The 17,523-nt window shown below is 41.1% G+C and overlaps 1 protein-coding gene across 1 annotated transcript; it reads left to right on the plus strand.

The window, feature by feature from the left end:
- The first annotated feature begins 475 nt into the window (after window positions 1-475).
- RBM22 (RNA binding motif protein 22) lies at window positions 476-9,987 on the plus strand. The gene is made up of 11 exons (XM_046667914.1): window positions 476-605; window positions 1,032-1,085; window positions 2,089-2,118; window positions 2,740-2,872; window positions 3,893-3,993; window positions 4,092-4,264; window positions 5,368-5,568; window positions 6,532-6,696; window positions 7,446-7,534; window positions 7,724-7,855; window positions 8,872-9,987. The coding sequence occupies exons 1-11, from the start codon at window positions 552-554 to the stop codon at window positions 9,000-9,002; spliced, it is 1,263 nt and encodes a 420-aa protein (XP_046523870.1). The 5' UTR covers window positions 476-551; the 3' UTR covers window positions 9,003-9,987.
- Window positions 9,988-17,523: the final 7,536 nt, after the last annotated feature.

The raw sequence follows: 17,523 nt of genomic DNA on the forward strand, positions 1-17,523 counted from the left end.
AATTTGACTTTCAGATAAACGAGTCATTTTTTAGTGTAAATATCTTTGGGACATATTTATACTAACATATGGTTCGTTGTTTATCTGAAAGTCACATTTAACTAGCTGTTCTGTGTTTTTGCTTGCTGAATCTGGCAATCCCACAGTGGGGTTTTTGTGAGAATTAAATAAGACTGGCACAGCAAGACGTTCGCCCAGCGTTTGGCATAATAAGCGCTCAGTGGGAGCTAGGGCTGTCTTAATCCCAGCCCCTCATTCATTACTTGTTCCTTTATTCTTTCACTCAAGTTTTAAATAAATCAATTGTACTCATGGCTCTTCATCCCAAGTAGCCAACTCGAAGGAAGCACTAGAGTGTTAACACACCAGGACTCCAATTCAAAGAAGAAATTCCGAGCGGGCGACGTCAGGCCGCACGACGCTCCGCCCCCAAGGGCGCGCATGACGCGTAAATAAGACGTCGACGGCCGGGGCCAGCCTCGGAGGCTCACGGGATTGTGGCGGTCCTCTCTCCAACTCGGAAGCTACTGCTGCCCCCGGGCGCGCTCAAGATGGCGACCTCTCTGGGCTCCAACACCTACAACAGGCAGAACTGGGAGGATGCGGTGAGTGTACCGGCCGGAGGAGGACGGGACGAGGCGGCGAAACCGCGCCTCCTGCGGGCGGGCAGGGCCGGGACTGCGGCGCGACCGAGGGAATTCCGGGGAGAAGCCAGCGCCGCGGCCTTGCTCGCCTGGAGCAGGAGGCTGGAGGGCGGCCCTCCCGCATGTTTGGAGGGAAGGGGATTTGCCAAGGTCCGGGACCCTTTCCATCCCTGCCCCCCGCACTCTATTCGAGCCGGCCTTTTCTCCCGCCTCCTGCCGGAAGTGCAGAGAGCGCCCCCTCCCGCGCCCCGGCCCGTGCTGGACCTCGGGTCCCTGCCCTGCTCTCCACCCTCGCCCCTCGCCTCCCCGCCCCCGTGCCCACGAGTGTGGCTGAGGTGGCAGGCTCTTCGGAGCCTGGTCCTCAACCAGATTTCCCATTTTCACCAGGACTTCCCCATTCTATGCCAGACGTGTCTTGGAGAAAACCCATATATCCGAATGGTGAGTGATCGCGTGTGAAGCAGGAGTTGTCCGTGTTCTGTCAATGTCACGGTCCTTGCACACTGTCCTTTGCATCCTTTGCTTGATGTTCCTTTGCAAACCCAAAGCGTAGGACGATTTGCAAAGACTGTCATGCTTATCCTCTCACTTTGGAACTCAGCGACAGTCCTGTGTTGTGGAAGTCATAGTAATAGCTAATATTGTTGAGCATTTACTTAGAGGGTAGATGTATTAACTAGAAGCGAAGAGCCTGTATATCTTTTTCATATATCGAATAAAGAGTGGAGCTGGGATTTATATTCAGATATTCTGACTCCAGGGACCTCAGCCAGTTAGGAAGAGAACCAGGACTAGAAACTAGGTTTCCTGACTCCCAATCAGATGCCTTTTGGCCGCTGCACCTTGTGTCTCTTTAGTGTAAGGCACTCCTTATCCTTATAAATAAAGATAAAATTAGTGTCAGCTAACATTTGATAATTGGGTTAGAGCTGTATTGTGATCAGTCTCAGAGGTGTTGATGTTGATAAGATGAAGATGTTTGAATAGCTTCTGGGAACAGAACATTTGCATGCAGGATATCAGCACAGGATGAGTCTGTGGTAGTTACCTTCTGACTAAACTTTGCAAAATGCGGTGACCATGGCTGCATCCTCCCTGACGTGGGGACCTTAGAAACTGTTAGGAATTTCAGTTCTTGGGAGGGAACTTGGGAGCCAGAAGTGAATCTGAGAGTTGTGGCTGTGGGAAGACACATGCTTATCTGGCGTTAGATCTATAAGAGTCTCAAGAGATTATAACTCATAGTAGGTGCTTGGAATAAATAACCCCTCCACACACCACACACTGCCCCCCACCCCCCCAGCCAAATAAAAGGTGTTTCCCCAGCTCCTTTAAGATGCCAGGGAGCTTCAGACACATTTTAGAGGTTGCATTTAGGAAAGGAGCAGACATCTAGTCTTTTTCTTTCTGTAACTCCAGTTCTTTTCTATTTTTTCTATTTCAGACCAAAGAAAAGTATGGGAAGGAATGCAAAGTAAGTGTGCTTGTTTAAGAGTGATGATTTCATTTCATTTGCCTTTTCTCTACCAAAGTAGCCTTCAGCTTGCTGGGTTTGAGGGCCTCTGGTAAAAGTCAGTGCTGTACAACTTTCATATGTCACTTTCATACTCATTGGCTGTTAACTGTTTAGTGTGGGAGGTAAGAAAATGAGCCCTTTAATGTACGGGTTTTTAACCTGGTGTCTGTGGATGGGCTTTGAACTCCCTGAGATATTATACCAAGTGTTGTGTGACTATGTACATGAGCATTTTAGCTGAGGAGGAAGGTCACAGCTGCCATAAGATTCTCAAAGGAGTCTGTGACACTCCTCACTCACCCTAAAAAAGATTAAGGGTCAAATTATTAATGGTGGTTATCTCTAGGGTGGAGAGAACTTTGAGTATTTCGTTTCTGTAGTATGTGAATTTTTGCAACTGCTGCGAAAGGGTGTTGTAGATGGGATTGAACATCAGGTGGCATTTACTAGATGATTACTAAGGTCCCTTCTAAACCCTAGACTCAGAGATCCTTTCTTTGAGTCCCCCATTGTTATTGTCTCCTGGATTGATGTCCAGGTCAGGACCATTAACTCTCTGGCTCTTACTTGGTGTTAAAGATCTGTGCCAGGCCGTTCACAGTGTTTCGCTGGTGCCCTGGGGTCCGCATGCGTTTCAAGAAGACAGAAGTATGCCAGACCTGCAGTAAATTGAAGAATGTCTGTCAGACTTGCCTCTTGGACCTCGAGTATGGTACGTTTGCCTTGTCCCGTAGAGCTGAAGGCGTTTTTTTGTCTCTCATTTCTTACACTGTCTCTGGTTGTGACCCCACTTTAGAATGTCTGCTGTGGTCTGCTTTTCCCAGGAAGAGGAGAACCTTACTAGGCCCTTCTAGAGTCCTCCTGAACGATAGTAGGAACTTAAGGAAAAGTTGGGAATTAATCAGAACTGGCCTTAACCTCCCTCAAGTACATCCCTGTGGCCAAGGGGAGGTAAAGGCATCATTCCCGTGTTAGGTAATTTCTTTGCCTTGGGCTTCCTTCTGGATGCAAAGCTTGCTTCCCAATCCCTGCCAGTGTTCATAGGCTAATTGTGCTTTAGGTTTTTGTCTCAACTGTTGTTAGGACTGATATGTTACTACTATTTCAGAGTATCTGCTTTGGAGAGTGATTTTTTTTTTTTAACTGCCGGTGATTTTTTGTGTATGAGAAAAATACTTTTTCAGCAGGAATTTTTATTATACAATAAAATAAAAGGAAAATATGAGTTTGTGTGTGTTAAGTTCAGAAGGTTACTCTACTAATTAGAGTTCTGGACATATGTTATTTAGTATTATTTGTATGTTAGTTAAGGAGGTGTTCTGGAATACAGCGACCCATATATGCCTCTGACTATCCAGAGGAGCTGTAGGACCAGCCTAAAACTAAACTACTTGTTGCATTTATTTTAAATAAATTGTGTTATAATAAAAGCTAGATACATTATTAATTTACAGGTCAAATCTGATGCTAACCAAAGTTTGTTTATCTGAAAGATTTTCTAAAACATTATTTCATCAAATTTCGTGACAGCTCAGGAATTTGGACAGTTTCTTAGAATGCTCTGTAGTGGTATTTGCCTGGTGGTGCTAAAGATTTTGAATAAAAATATACTAAAGCCTCTGGTAGCAAATAAAGTGGAGAAGAGAAGGATGATACTGTATTCCTTGTGCATATTCAGTATGGGTATGTTTTAAAGTGTATCTGAGTTTTTTCCTCCTTTCCTTTGTCCCAGGCCTGCCCATCCAGGTTCGTGATGCAGGGTTGTCTTTTAAAGATGACATGCCAAAGTCAGATGTCAACAAAGAGTACTACACACAGAATATGGAGAGAGAGGTATGCTGCCACTCTTGATGTAGTTTTATATTTGAGAAAAGAATCCTAGTGGATACTGTCTATATAATTTATCTTTTGAATTTGTCATTCCTGTGTAGATTTCTAACTCTGATGGAACACGGCCAGTTGGCATGCTGGGGAAGGCCACATCCACCAGTGACATGCTGCTCAAACTGGCCCGGACAACACCCTACTACAAAAGGAATCGACCCCACATTTGCTCCTTCTGGGTGAAAGGAGAATGTAAGAGAGGAGAGGAGTGTCCGTACAGGCAAGAGCGGAGCTGCATTTTCAGTATTTGCTTCAGATGATTAGTTATCTAAGAAGTGGGAGATGCTAGCTTAAGCTTAAACTATTTCTACTTTAAAATCTAAAAGTTTATATATACAACTAGGGGGGTATACCTCATGACTTAAGACTATTAAATTTAGAAGAGCTTGTTTTTTTGGGTTTTTTTGGGGGGGTGAGGAAGATTTGCTCTGAGCTAACGTCTGTTGCCAATCTTCCTCTTTTTACTTGAGGAAGATTAGCCCTGAGCTAACGTCTGTGCCAGTCTTCCTCTATTTTGTATGTGGGTCACTGCTACAGCATGGCTGACAAGTGGTGTAGGTCCGCGCCTGAGATCTGAACCTGCAAACCTGGATTGCCAAAGCGAGCCTGCTGGACCCTAACCACTGTGCCACAGGGCTGGCCCCAAATTGTTGTTCTTACTTATAATAGAACTTTTACTTATAACTAAACCTTGGGAAACTAAACTGCTGTGCCATGTAACATGGACGTTGACCCTAAAAGTTTCTACCTGAGTTGTAAGTCTTTGCTGTCTTGGTCTGACTGGCTTGAATCTCAGTGTGTAGTTGAAGTCAAGTTAAGGCCAGGCTTCTAAGGGGCTGTGAGTATGTTTCAGTCAAGACTGCCAAGCGTCTGGATTAGGGGTTCTTAACTGGGGGTTGGTTGATCCCACTCCCACCAAAATTATCTATGCCTTTTTCTAGGCCTAGGTCCGTAGCTTTCATCAGACTCTCGGTGGAATGCAAGACCTCAGATATGTTAAGAACCACTGACCTGGAGAGGGATAGCCATGTTTTGGTTACCATTTGTTTTGGGGTAGATCAGGCAAAAGCATTTCTTTATACAGAAACCCTACTTGCCACTCTACATGGCCATTTAAATGGCTTTCCTAAAAGGCTGGCAAGTCCTTGTGTGATAGAGTAAATCACTTGATATTAGCTCTATTTTGATAATTATGTTTTGGTATGGCCAGGGTTTTTGGTTCAAAGGCATTTCAGGGTGTGTATTTGTAGCTACTATTGGGTGATACCTATAAATTTTTTTCCTTTGTTTCACCTTTACGCATTGTTCTTTCTTGAACCATAGACATGAGAAGCCTACAGATCCAGATGACCCCCTTGCTGATCAGAACATTAAAGACCGATATTATGGAATCAATGACCCTGTAGCAGATAAGCTTCTGAAGCGGGCTTCAACCATGCCTCGTCTGGACCCACCAGAGGACAAGACTATCACCACGCTGTATGTTGGTGGTCTGGGTGACACCATCACTGAGACAGACCTGAGGTTTGTGCATGTAATTGTATGAACTATTTTCGCTTTTAACTGCCCTGGAATAATTTTTTGGCAAAAACACAGGCAAGCATGGTAATTCTGTACAAGGCACGTTTTTCTTTAGCCACTCTACAGTTAATACGTATCATGCTGACTAGAATCTTTAGAAAATTGTCTTTTATGGTGTCAGAGTAGTAATGTTAATCTACAGTGCTTATTCCATCCTTGCATATGGTAATAATTACACGAGACTGTATTTGATCTAATAGCCAATTCAGATGTTTTGAAGATGGCACATATCCAGATATGATTAATTATATAGAGAGGGAGAGCTTTGCAATTATAAAACTCTTACAGTTTAAATGGTTGGCTTTTTAAAGAGATTGGTATTTGGTAAGTTTGGATTATTCTTAGCTTGTATTTTGCTTGGCTGAGTGAGACATCTGGGCAGATAGTGATGGAAATTACTGCTTCCGAAGAGAGACGGTGGAGAAGAAACTCCTAAAAGTGTATCAGCTGCCCTTGGTAGCCTTTCTCCATTAAACTCTGTCTAAGTGAGCTAGACGGTCCCCGGGGGTTGACAGACTTTCTTCGCTCCTCCTCCTTCTCTTTTTCTTTTTTACAACCTTTAAAATTTTTTTTTAACATTCTTGGTTCATGGGCCAGTGGGGCTGTAGTTTGCCGACCCCTTATCTAGAGTTTAGGCCCTTAAGGAACCTACTGGAGCCCCCTTTCCTCCATGAGAAAAACCCTGAGATGTTTGATAACCTTTGTTTACTCATGATCTTTCTTGCCCTCGATATGCAGCACCCCCAGTAGGGTAGGCTGTTGGGGGAACTACCTGTTGGTAGTTAGGTAGGTAACTGTGGGGCCGCCCGCCTTGTAGTGAATCAGTGAAAGAGTTAATCCATTTTCAGTCTCCTAGAATGTTCATGTGTTGTTAACTCTTGTTTTCCTCTGCCTGTCTCTCTTCAGAAATCATTTCTACCAGTTTGGAGAGATCCGGACGATCACCGTGGTGCAGAGACAGCAGTGTGCTTTCATCCAGTTTGCCACAAGGCAGGCTGCAGAAGTGGCGGCTGAGAAGTCCTTTAATAAGTTGATTGTCAATGGCCGCAGGCTCAACGTGAAGTGGGGAAGGTGAAAATTAGACTATTTTTAAATGTCTTTATTGAGATTTTCAAGAAACTGTTTCATTATTTGGAGACTGGTAAGCTTTTGGTGAATAGCTTAAATCAGTAGGACCTTTAAAAAGAATTTTTCATTCTCTATATTACACTTCACGCCTTTGGCTGTTGGGAGGATGCTGCTTTGGAAATTTATTCAGGGTTTTGGTGTAGTAATCTCCCCCTTTGAAGAGTCATGATTTTTGTGATCAGCTATTATAGACCAAGTATAACTGCCGGGGTATGAAGGGTGGATTTGAGAGTTTACAAATGAATTAGACCTAGATTCCGTTCTCTCCAGGCTGATTGTCTAGTGGAGAAGAATAGCTAATTTAAGTTTGAAAGTGATGATGACACAAGAGAGACACAGGTAAAATGCCCTGAAAGTTCAAAGGCAGAAGGTGTTTCTTGCTTGGAGTCGGGGAGGAGCTGGCTCATGGCGGCTGCAGCCCATCTGGAGTGCTTCCTGTGTGCTGAGTAAGCGTGTGCCAAACCGTACATGTGCCTCTTCTAGTCCTCACAACAGCTCTGGCGGATTTTGAACCCAGGTCTTTCTGGCTTCAAAACCTTTACTCTTAGCCACTCTGCACTGTGGCATTTATGGGAAAAGAGTGTGCTGAAGAGGAGGCAAGGAGCGAAGGAACTCCCCTGGGACCATGAGAAGCAGAGGTGTGACGGAAGGTGGGACAAAGTGCTGATGTAGTGTGTGTCTGTGTCTCCCAGGTCCCAAGCAGCCAGAGGAAAAGAAAAAGAGAAGGATGGAACCACAGACTCTGGAATCAAGCTAGAGCCGGTTCCAGGACTGCCAGGAGGTGAGTGCAGACTTTCTGTCTACCAAGTAGATAGACTGCCTTGATGTTCCGAGGTTAGAAGAGACCCAGGCCTCTGGCTCCTGCAGCAGCTCTGTTCTCCCAGCAGGACCTCCCAGGATTTAACGGTGGAGGGAACAGTGTTGCACAGTTGTCTTCCCCTATAAAGGTTGGCTATTTTCTCTTCTCCAGCTCTTCCTCCTCCTCCTGCAGCAGAGGAAGAAGCCTCTGCCAACTACTTCAACCTCCCCCCAAGTGGTCCTCCAGCCGTGGTGAACATTGCCCTGCCGCCGCCCCCTGGTATTGCCCCACCCCCACCCCCAGGTAACGTTCATCTTCCTTCTTAGTAAATAGGTCTGACTTAGCCTGGGACGGTCTTTGTGAAAGTCTTGTCTTCACACCTCACCATCACATCTAACTTGTCTAAATCCTTGGAGTTTGCCCCATAGAAGTCTGCATGTAAAGCTGATTTGTTAGGATTCCTGATGGTTCGTTTTTTTCCTGGAAGGTCTCCAGTTTTCTGAAGATCTGAGTATGTGTATAGTCAGAGAGGGAGTTACTGGATTGCAGTGATCTGTCACCAGTTGTTCCCTGTTCTAAACTAAATCCTAACTGATGCCCGAGCACCATGGCTTATGGTGTCAGCTGTGGACGTGTGTCATTTCACAATGCGTTTATTACCTGTCTGCAACAAGATAAGAAGCTGGTGCCAGAAGATAAATTCAGTAAGACAGTCTTGTTACAAAAAAACTGTCAGAAAAACAGTGTGCTTGGTCGCATCATTAAGTTACATTTTGGCTCAGGCTCAGTTACATTTGGCTCAGTTCGAGGACCGGCACTTTGTGTAGCACTGTGTATGGCACCTACAAAATGTCAGATGACAGTGTGAGCAGTTCAGTCAGTCACGAGTAGCCAGTTGTCCTGTGGCAGAGTTCCCATTCTCCCTGCAGAAAAGTCCTGGTTTCTGAACAGCCTCCATCTAGTATAAAGCGTTGAGGTTAATGTTGACAGGGTCCTGCCATCAGCCTGATTTCTTCCTCACCTTTCAGATTCTGATCGAATTTGTCTGGTAGGATTGGCATGTTTGGTAGATAGCAGAGGCTCAGTTGACATCCTAGCAGATACCTTGAGTCTGTGGAGTTTTCTTTTAACCTGGTCTGAGGAAAGGTTTCCAAAACCAAGGTCGACATTCCTAACCAAGTCTTGTGAGCTGAGATTTTCTAAAGCCCCTCATCCATTTGATTTCTATGTAGGTGGTTTTGACTTCAGAAAGATTGAGAGGTTTCAAAGGTTGTCAAGGGAACTACAGGCCTAACAAATTTGTCCTCTCCCATCTGCAGGTTTTGGGCCACACATGTTCCACCCAATGGGACCACCCCCTCCTTTCATGAGGGCTCCAGGACCAATCCACTATCCTTCTCAGGACCCTCAGAGGATGGGAGCTCATGCCGGGAAACACAGCAGCCCCTAGCACATTATCACCACTCTGGGGCTCTGCAGAAGAAAGGGCGCTTAAAAATCCCAGTAAATGAATCTTGGAATAAATCTATTTTTCCTTCCTTTGTAGTTTCCATGGTAGCTGAATGTGTTCAGATGTGGGCAGTTGGAGAACGACAGCCATGCTTTCCTACACATATTCAAAGGATTGATGGACCTCAAATAAGCTGCCATTAACACATCTGTTTACTACTATAACGTTACTAATAAAACTTAGTGCCTGTTCCCTTTACCTCTATGGGGAACAAGCAGCTGGGTGAATTGGAATGTCCAGCGGAGTTACCATCCCCATTATATGTTCATTTTGTATCTTTTTTGGGGGGAAAAAAAAATTGACCTGCGGTAAAAAAAAACTTTTGACCATTTTTATGTCCATTGAGTATTTTCCTTTTTATCATCTAAAAAAAGATTACTAGTCCTAATCATTGTAGTGGCATGAGTGTGATATAACACATCCGAAGTCACACCCTCAGAAAGACAAGGAGAAACCAGCACCCAGCACAGCCCAGACCTTTTCTTACCTCTCCTTTCCTCGTTTATTACTAAAGGCATCTGGCTGATAGTTGTACGTCTGCGCTACCAAAAAAAGACAAAAATTAAAATTACTTCTTAGTCCTATCAATCGGATGGAAACATGTCACGGAGCTGTGTATGATTGAAGAAACCTGGTGTCTGGGATGAAATCTTAAAGAACTTCCTGTAAAACACTGTAACAAACTGTGAAACAGAAAGCCTTGGCGTGCATCTGAGTGGAAGACTGACCTGCCGCTGGGACTCTGGTCTTCAGCACTCACCTGCACGTGTCTTCAGCGTCCCATTCAATTCCCTGCTTCTGCGCGGGGCACTGTGTTTGGTCTTAGAATGTTTGGATATAACTGAATTGTAGATGGTAACAATAATTTGATGTTGTGTTGTTTTTTGTTTTTAAAAAAATTAAAACGGGTCAATTTTCAAAATGTTGTTATAGGCTTATTTCTAGATTTCTGTTTTCTTTGTCCTTCGGTAGCTCAACTTGAGGTCAGTGGCAGTTAGAAACAAGGTGCATAGAAACGTAAACTTTTGCTGTTGACTGTTTTGATCTTTCTGTATCCGTTCTGTGCTGGGCCTTTTTAGTACTTGATGTCAGAGCTTAGTGGTGAGGTTGAAATAAGATGATGCACGGAAGGCACTCAGCACAGAGCGTGCCGCATGGTGGTTGATAAATGATAGCTTGAAAGTCATCCTGATATTAGACAAGTCATTTTAAAGGAGACAGGCAAAGTTTATCTACAAATCCATTTTTTCTGAAACCAATTCTATGTCACTTTTATCTAAAATATATACTTAGGGGATGGCCATACCCCATATAGCACCCTTTTTTGAGTTTCTCTGGAGAATTTGTTTTCCTCTAGAGGGTTTCACCTTGCCTTTTTTTTTCTTTTAAGATTTAAAAGTTAATCTAGAAGGGCTTAGAAAATTTGCGTTTATTTCTGGTAATAGCTAATGTGAAGCCATGTAGGGTACTTCCCGTATTCTGACACCATTTTGGGTGGGGTTTTTTTGTGGGAGTTTTTGGGCCTACTTTTGAGCATGTAAAAGATTTTTAGCCAATTTGTGAATAAGATGTGAATCATGTAGTGTTTTAATAATTGCCAAATTTGATTATTTATATCTATACATATATATACATGTGTAAATATATGACTAATTGTATATTCTTGCCTTTTTGAGAAGAAGATTCTAAATTTTGTGCACTGACTATGGATATATTTTCCTGAAAAGCATAAGCCACCACAAATTGAAGTATAGAATAGATGTTCAATTACCCCATTTTAAGTAAGTTGGAATTAGCATTTAGATTTTGGTGAAAACTCAGGCACTTACCAAACTCCATTTCCTTTTCCTCTAGGACACACAGCTGGGGGTACACTTGGGAAAAAGTAACCTTTGGCATTCCCAGACCTGGTCTGTAAATCATCTCACCCAATCCTATGAGCTCTTCCCCGTCTGCTGGCTGAATGCACGGGAGGAGGACCCCAGGAAGATGTCAGAGTCACAGAATGCTAGGAGTCTGGCTTCCTCTGTCGCTGCTTTGAGGAGACCATTGTGATAGGAATTTTGTTACAGTAAGCCACTGAGACCTGGGTTTATCTGTTACAGCATCTAGTGTTACTCTAATAACATAGATGTAGTCAAATCTGATCGCAAAGAAAATTTAAAAGCCACTTTTGTTATACTGAGTAATGGTTTAAACGACTCTGGAGCCCGATTACCTGAATTCAGATCCCTCCTTCAGCACGTCCCAGCTGTGGACCTCGGGCACCTTACTTAACCTCTGTCTGGGTGTCATAACGCCTCACCTCCTAACTCTTCCTGCTGCCTGGAGTATTTTGTTGTTGTTTAGAGATTGACACCTGAGCTAACATCTGTTGCCAATCTTCTTTTTTTTCTTCTTTTCCCCCAAAGCCCCCCAGTACATAGTTGTATGTTCGAGTTGTAGGTCCCTCTGGTTGTGCTATGTGGGACGCCGTCTCAGCATGGCCTGATGAGCAGTCCCTGCCTGATGCCATGTCCGCACCCAGGATCCGAACTGCCTATAGTATTTTGAGCTTCTCCCCTCATGGAGAAGACTCAGAAGGTATAGCATGACAACTGGAGAAAGGCAGTGACTGCCCGTGGGGCCAAGAGGGAGATGTGACATGTTTTGGAAGCCAAATCATTGAGACATTGTAACCTGAGATGAATGGAAGTGAAAGAGGAGGAATGTAGGGTGACCCCCCTAGGTCTCCAACTCGGTCAACTGTGTGGAAAGATGCCTTCTCCTGAGACAGAGAATGCTGGGAGAGGAGAGTGAGACTGGGAAGCAGGAGTAGGGAAATGTGAGTCCAATTGGAGACCTGGTGAGTTTAAGTGACCTGTGAGACAGACCCGTGGAAATTCTCTGCCCAACGGGAATTAGAGCTTAAGTGAGATCAAGGTTTGGGAGTTGGCAGTGGCGTGATGGCATTCGAAGCCCTGAGTGTGGAATGAAATCCTCCAGGATAGGGATATAGAACATTAGCTCTTAAACTTAGTCGGTCTGAGTGCGCCCCTAGGTGCCTCATAAGTTGGTGAGGCAGAGATCGCCCTTGGAGAAACACTAGCACAGAATGAGATGACTTCTAAGATACAAAAATGCTGCCCTCCCCGGAAATCCTGTGGTCTTCATATTTCTCGCTGACATTTTATTATAAAAATTTCCTAACATACAGAAAAGTTGAAAGAATTTTACTGTGAACAATGATATATCCACTAACTAGATCTGCAATTCACCTTTTGCCCTATTTGCTTCATCACATACCTACCTATTCATTCCTCGATGCATCCATTGATCTATTTTTCATGCATTTCAGAGTAAATTGAAGACATCAGTACACTTTACCTTTAAACTCTTTACGTATTTAACTAGAGGTCAAAATTTGTTTATAAATTTTCTAGGTAAAATTTACATATATTAAGATGCACAGATCTTGAATATGCCATTCAAAAGGTTTGACAATGAATACACTATGGGACCCAAACCTTTGTCAAGATGTAAAACGTTACCACCACTCCAGAAGTTTCCCCTGCTCTTCTCAGTCAATACCCGTGCCCACCAATCTCCGAGGCAACTGTTATTGTGATTTTTTTCAGCGTAGATTAGTTTTACTGATTTTAGAGCTTCACGTAAGTGGAATCATGCAGTATGAACTCTGTGTTTGGCTGCTTTCCAACAGCATGGTATTTCTGAGAATCATCTCTGATGTGTTCCAGTCCTTCCTTTTTATTGTTGAGTAGCATTCCATTGTATGACTATACCATTGCTTATCTATCAATGTTCTGCTGTTATGAATTAAAACTGCTATGAATATCCTTGTACAATTTTTTTGGTGGATATATGTTTTTTTTCTCTTGAATAAATATTTTGGAATGGAATTACTGGATCATAGGGCAGGTATATGTTTAGTTTTAAAAGAAACTGTTGGCCCTTTTTCCAAAGTGGGTGTACCATTTTACATTCCCACCAAGAATGTATGAGAGTTCCATTTGCTCTAGAACATCTCCAAAATTTGATATAAACGGTCTTTTAAATTTTAGCAATTCTGGTGGGTGTATGGCAGTATTTCATTGTGGTTTGCGTTTCCATTATGACAAATAAATTGAGCACCTTGTCAAGTACTTATTGGTACTTATACGTCTTTTGTGAAGTACCTGTTCAAATATTCTGGCCATTTTTATTGGGCGTCAGTCTTTTTATTAACTAGTTATAGGAGTTTAAAAATATATATATCCCAGATATTAGTCCCTTGCCAGATGTATGTTTGCAAATATTTTCTCATGATCTGTGGCTTGCCTCTTAACTTTCCCAATGATGTCTTTTGATGAGTAGAGGTTTTCATTTTAAGGAAGTTTGATTTATTGTGTAGTCTGCCAAACTCTGTGTTAGTTTTCCAGGGCTGCCGAACGACGTATCCTAAACTGGGTGGCTTAAATAAAAGACGTTTACTGTCTCGCCTTTTGGTGGTTAGATGTCCAAAATTAAGGTGTGGCAGGGTCGACTCTTTCTGAAGCTGTGAGAATCTGTCTCAGGCCTCTCTCCTTGCTTCTGGTGTTTGCTGGCCATCTTTTCATCCTTGACTTGTAGAAATGTCACCTGGATCTCTGACTTCATCTTCGCACGGCCTTCTCCCTGTGTGAGTGTCTCTGTCCAAATTTCCCCTTTTATAAGGACACCAGTCACATTAGCTTAGGGCCCACCCTAATGACCTCCTTTATTGTTTGTTGAAAAGATTGTCCTTTTTTAGGTCTGTTGCATTTCTATATAAATTTTAAAATCAATTTATCAATTTCTACAAAACCATTGGACTACGACTGGGATTGTGTTGAATCTGTAGATCGATTTGGGAAGAACTGACGTCTTAACAATATTGAGTCTTCCAATCTACGAGCAGGGTGTATGTCTCCACTTAATGTAATCTTCTTTAATCTCTCGCAGGAGTATTCCTACTTTCAGTGTACAGCTCTTGCAAGATCTTTGTTACATTTATTACTAAGAACTTTGTGATTTGTTGCTATTGTAAATGGAATTTTTAAAAATTTGTTTTCCAATTGTTGCAGCTAATATGTAAAAATACAATTGATTTTTGTATATCAATCCTGTTTCCTGTGAGCTTGCTGACCTCACTCAGTACTTCTGGTGGTTGTTTTGTAGATTCCTCTGGTGATCTATGTAAACAATAACATCATCTGCAAATAGAGACTATTTTACTTATTTATTTCCAATCTTATGCCTTTTCTTTCTTCTTCTTGCCTTGCTGAACTGGCTAGGACCTTGAGTCGTATATTAAATAGAACTAGTGAGAGTAGATATCTTTATCTTTTTCCTAATCTTAGGGGGAGAGCTTTCAGTATTTCCCCATTAAGTATGATATTAGTGATTTTTTTTTTTTGCTGCCTTTTAGCAGAATGAAGAAGTCCAAATTTTCTGAGAATCTTCACCATAAATTGTTGTTGAATTTTGTCAGTGCTTTTTCTGTATCATGTGGTTTTCTCTCTTACTATGTTTATGTGGTAAATTACATTGACTGATTTTTAAATGTTAAACCAAGGTTGCATTCCTGGGATAAACCTAACTTAGTCATAATGTATTTTATTTTTATTTATTTTAAAATTTTTATTTTATTTTTTCCCCAATTTGACTGTGATATAATTGACATATAACGCTGTATTAAAGTGTATGACATAAGAATTTGATATATGTATATATTGAGAAATGATCACCAAAACAAGTTTAGTTAACATCACCTCACATAGCTACAAAAGTTTTTTCTTGTGCTGAGAACTTTTTAAGACCTACTCTCTTGGCAACTTTCAAATATGCAACATTGTATTGTTAACTATAGTCACCCTGCTGTACATTACATCCCATGACTTATTTATCTTATAACTAGAAGTTTGTGCCTTTTGACCACCTTCACCCATTTGAAGCCATATGACCCAATATGGTCATAATGTATTTTATATATTTATTTATAAATCATATATTCATGTACTTATAAACATATATACAACTTGTTTTTTGTGTCTATGGTCATGAGAGATGTTAGTCATGAATCTTCTTTTCTGTAACATCTCTGTCAGGCTTTTTCTGGCCTTATAAAATGTGTTGGAAATATTACTCTTCCTCTGTATTCTGAAAGAGTTGGTGTAACATTGCTGTTATGTTTTCCTTAAATGTTTGAAACAATTCACCAGTGAAACCATCTCTGTCTGGGCCTGGAGTTTTCTTTGTGGGATTTTTTTCTTTTGTTTTAAAACCATTTTTAAAAAACCCTTAGATTTACAGAAAAGTTGCAAAGATAATACAAAGAGTTCTCGTATACTCTTTGTCCAGTTTCCCCTAATGTTGACATTTTACATAGCTGTGGTGTAGTTGTCAAAATTAAGAAGTTAACATTGGCACAATACTATTAACTAAACTAAGTCTTTCTTTGGATTTCACCATTTTTTCCCTGTAATATCCTTCTTTCTGTTCCAGAATCCAATCCAGGCTACCACTTTACATTTAATTGTAATGTCTCCTTAGTCTCCTCCAATCTGTGACAGTTTCTCAATCTTTCCTTGTTTTTCATGACTTCGATAGATTTAAAGAGTACTGGTCTGATATTTTGTAGAATGTCTCTCAATTTGGGTTTGACTGATGTTTTCTCATGATTAGACTGGGTTTACAGATTTTGGGGAAAATATCACAAGGGGAATTTCCCTTCTCATAATCTTATATCAGGAATTTGAATATCACTGATGATTTTAATCTTCATCACTGCGTTCAGGTGGTATCTTCTAGATTTCTTCTTTGTAAAGTTACTATTTCCCCTTCCTATGCTCTATCTTTGGAAACAAGTCACTAAGTTCAATCTATAATCAATAGGAGGGGAATTAAGCTCCACCTCCTGAAGGGGGGTATCTACATAAATTATTTGGAAGTCTTCTGTAAGGCAGGAAGATTTCTCGTTTCCCCCATTTTTTAATGTATTCAATCATTTATTTATATCACTGCAGATTCATGTATATTTACTTTATTCTTTGAGTTATAATCCCCTATTCTGGAGGTTGTCTTTTCACTCTTGATAGTGTCCTTTGATGCACAAAAGTTTTTAATTTTGTGTTCATTTTTTTAAAGTGTTTTATAGATAGTTGAAAAGAGAGTATTCTCTAATTTGGTGGTGGAGGAGTCTACATTTTCATTTTATTGTTCAAATTTTCTATATCCTTGTTCGTCCTTTGTCAATAATTGAAAGAATTGTGTTAAATCTTCCACTATGATTTTGGGTTTATCATTATGTAAGGATCTTTATCACAATAATGCTTTTTGGCAGAAAGTCTACTTTGATGTTAATATAGCTAGAAGACATTTTTTTGGGATAGTACTTAACTGGCTTATAATTTCCCATTTCTTTACTTCTGTATCATATTTTTAGGAGTGCTGCTTGTGAATAGCACAGAGCTGGAATTGCTTTTTATCCGACCTGTGAGTCTCTATCTTCAAACTGGTGAGTCTTATTCATTTACATTTATTGTGATAATGGATATATTTAAATGTATTTATACCACTTCATTTTATGTGCCTTTGCTTCTTTTTCATCCTTCCTGCCACCTATTGAATTGATTTCTCTGCTCACCATTGCCTCTTAGATTCTATACTTTCTTTCTGGATCCTTCCCAAAGCAGGTTCTTTTGTAATTCTTTCAGGGGTTAGTGGAAAACTCTCTTAATATTTGATTGTGTGAAAATTAATTTATTTTGCTCTCCCTTCTTGAAGATTTTTTAAATTATTGGTGTCTTTCTAAGTGTTGTTCTTTTATAGATAATTTAACTTTTCTGTCTAGGTGCCTTTGAAATTTCTCTGTGACTCTGGAGTTCTGCAGTTAAATTAATCTGTGGATTTAATTTATCCTTCTCAGGACAGGGCGAAGATTATATGAAATTATGTCTTTTATCAAACCTGGAAAATCGCTAGTCATTTTTAAACTGCTTCTGGAACTCCTATTATTACTGTTGGACGTTTTCATTTTATTCTCCATGTCTTTTAATTTCTCTCTCCTATTTTCCGTCTCTTTAACTCTCTGTAATGCATTATGGGCACTTTTAGTTCACTAATTCTTTCGGTACATCTGATCTGCTATTAATATGTCCACTAAGTTTTTTAAAAGGAGGGATTGTTTTGGTAAAATATAACACACATACAGAAAAAGTGCATAAAACACAGATGTACAACTAAATTAAATATTTTTAACAATCGCCAAGGTCTGGAAACAGAAAGTTTCCAGCTTTCCTCAGAAGCATCTTGTATGTCCCTTCATAATCACAAACCTTTCTTTCCTCCCAAAGTTACCACTATCCTGACTTCTACATTAAACACTTCCTCGCAGTAAACATACAGCTGTATCTGCCTTCCTTTGCTTACCCTTCTGTTTCTGAGAGGCGTCTGTACTGGCGCC

Source organism: Equus quagga, chromosome 7 (genome assembly GCF_021613505.1).
Source record: "Equus quagga isolate Etosha38 chromosome 7, UCLA_HA_Equagga_1.0, whole genome shotgun sequence".
In the NCBI taxonomy this organism is placed as follows: domain Eukaryota; kingdom Metazoa; phylum Chordata; class Mammalia; order Perissodactyla; family Equidae; genus Equus; species Equus quagga.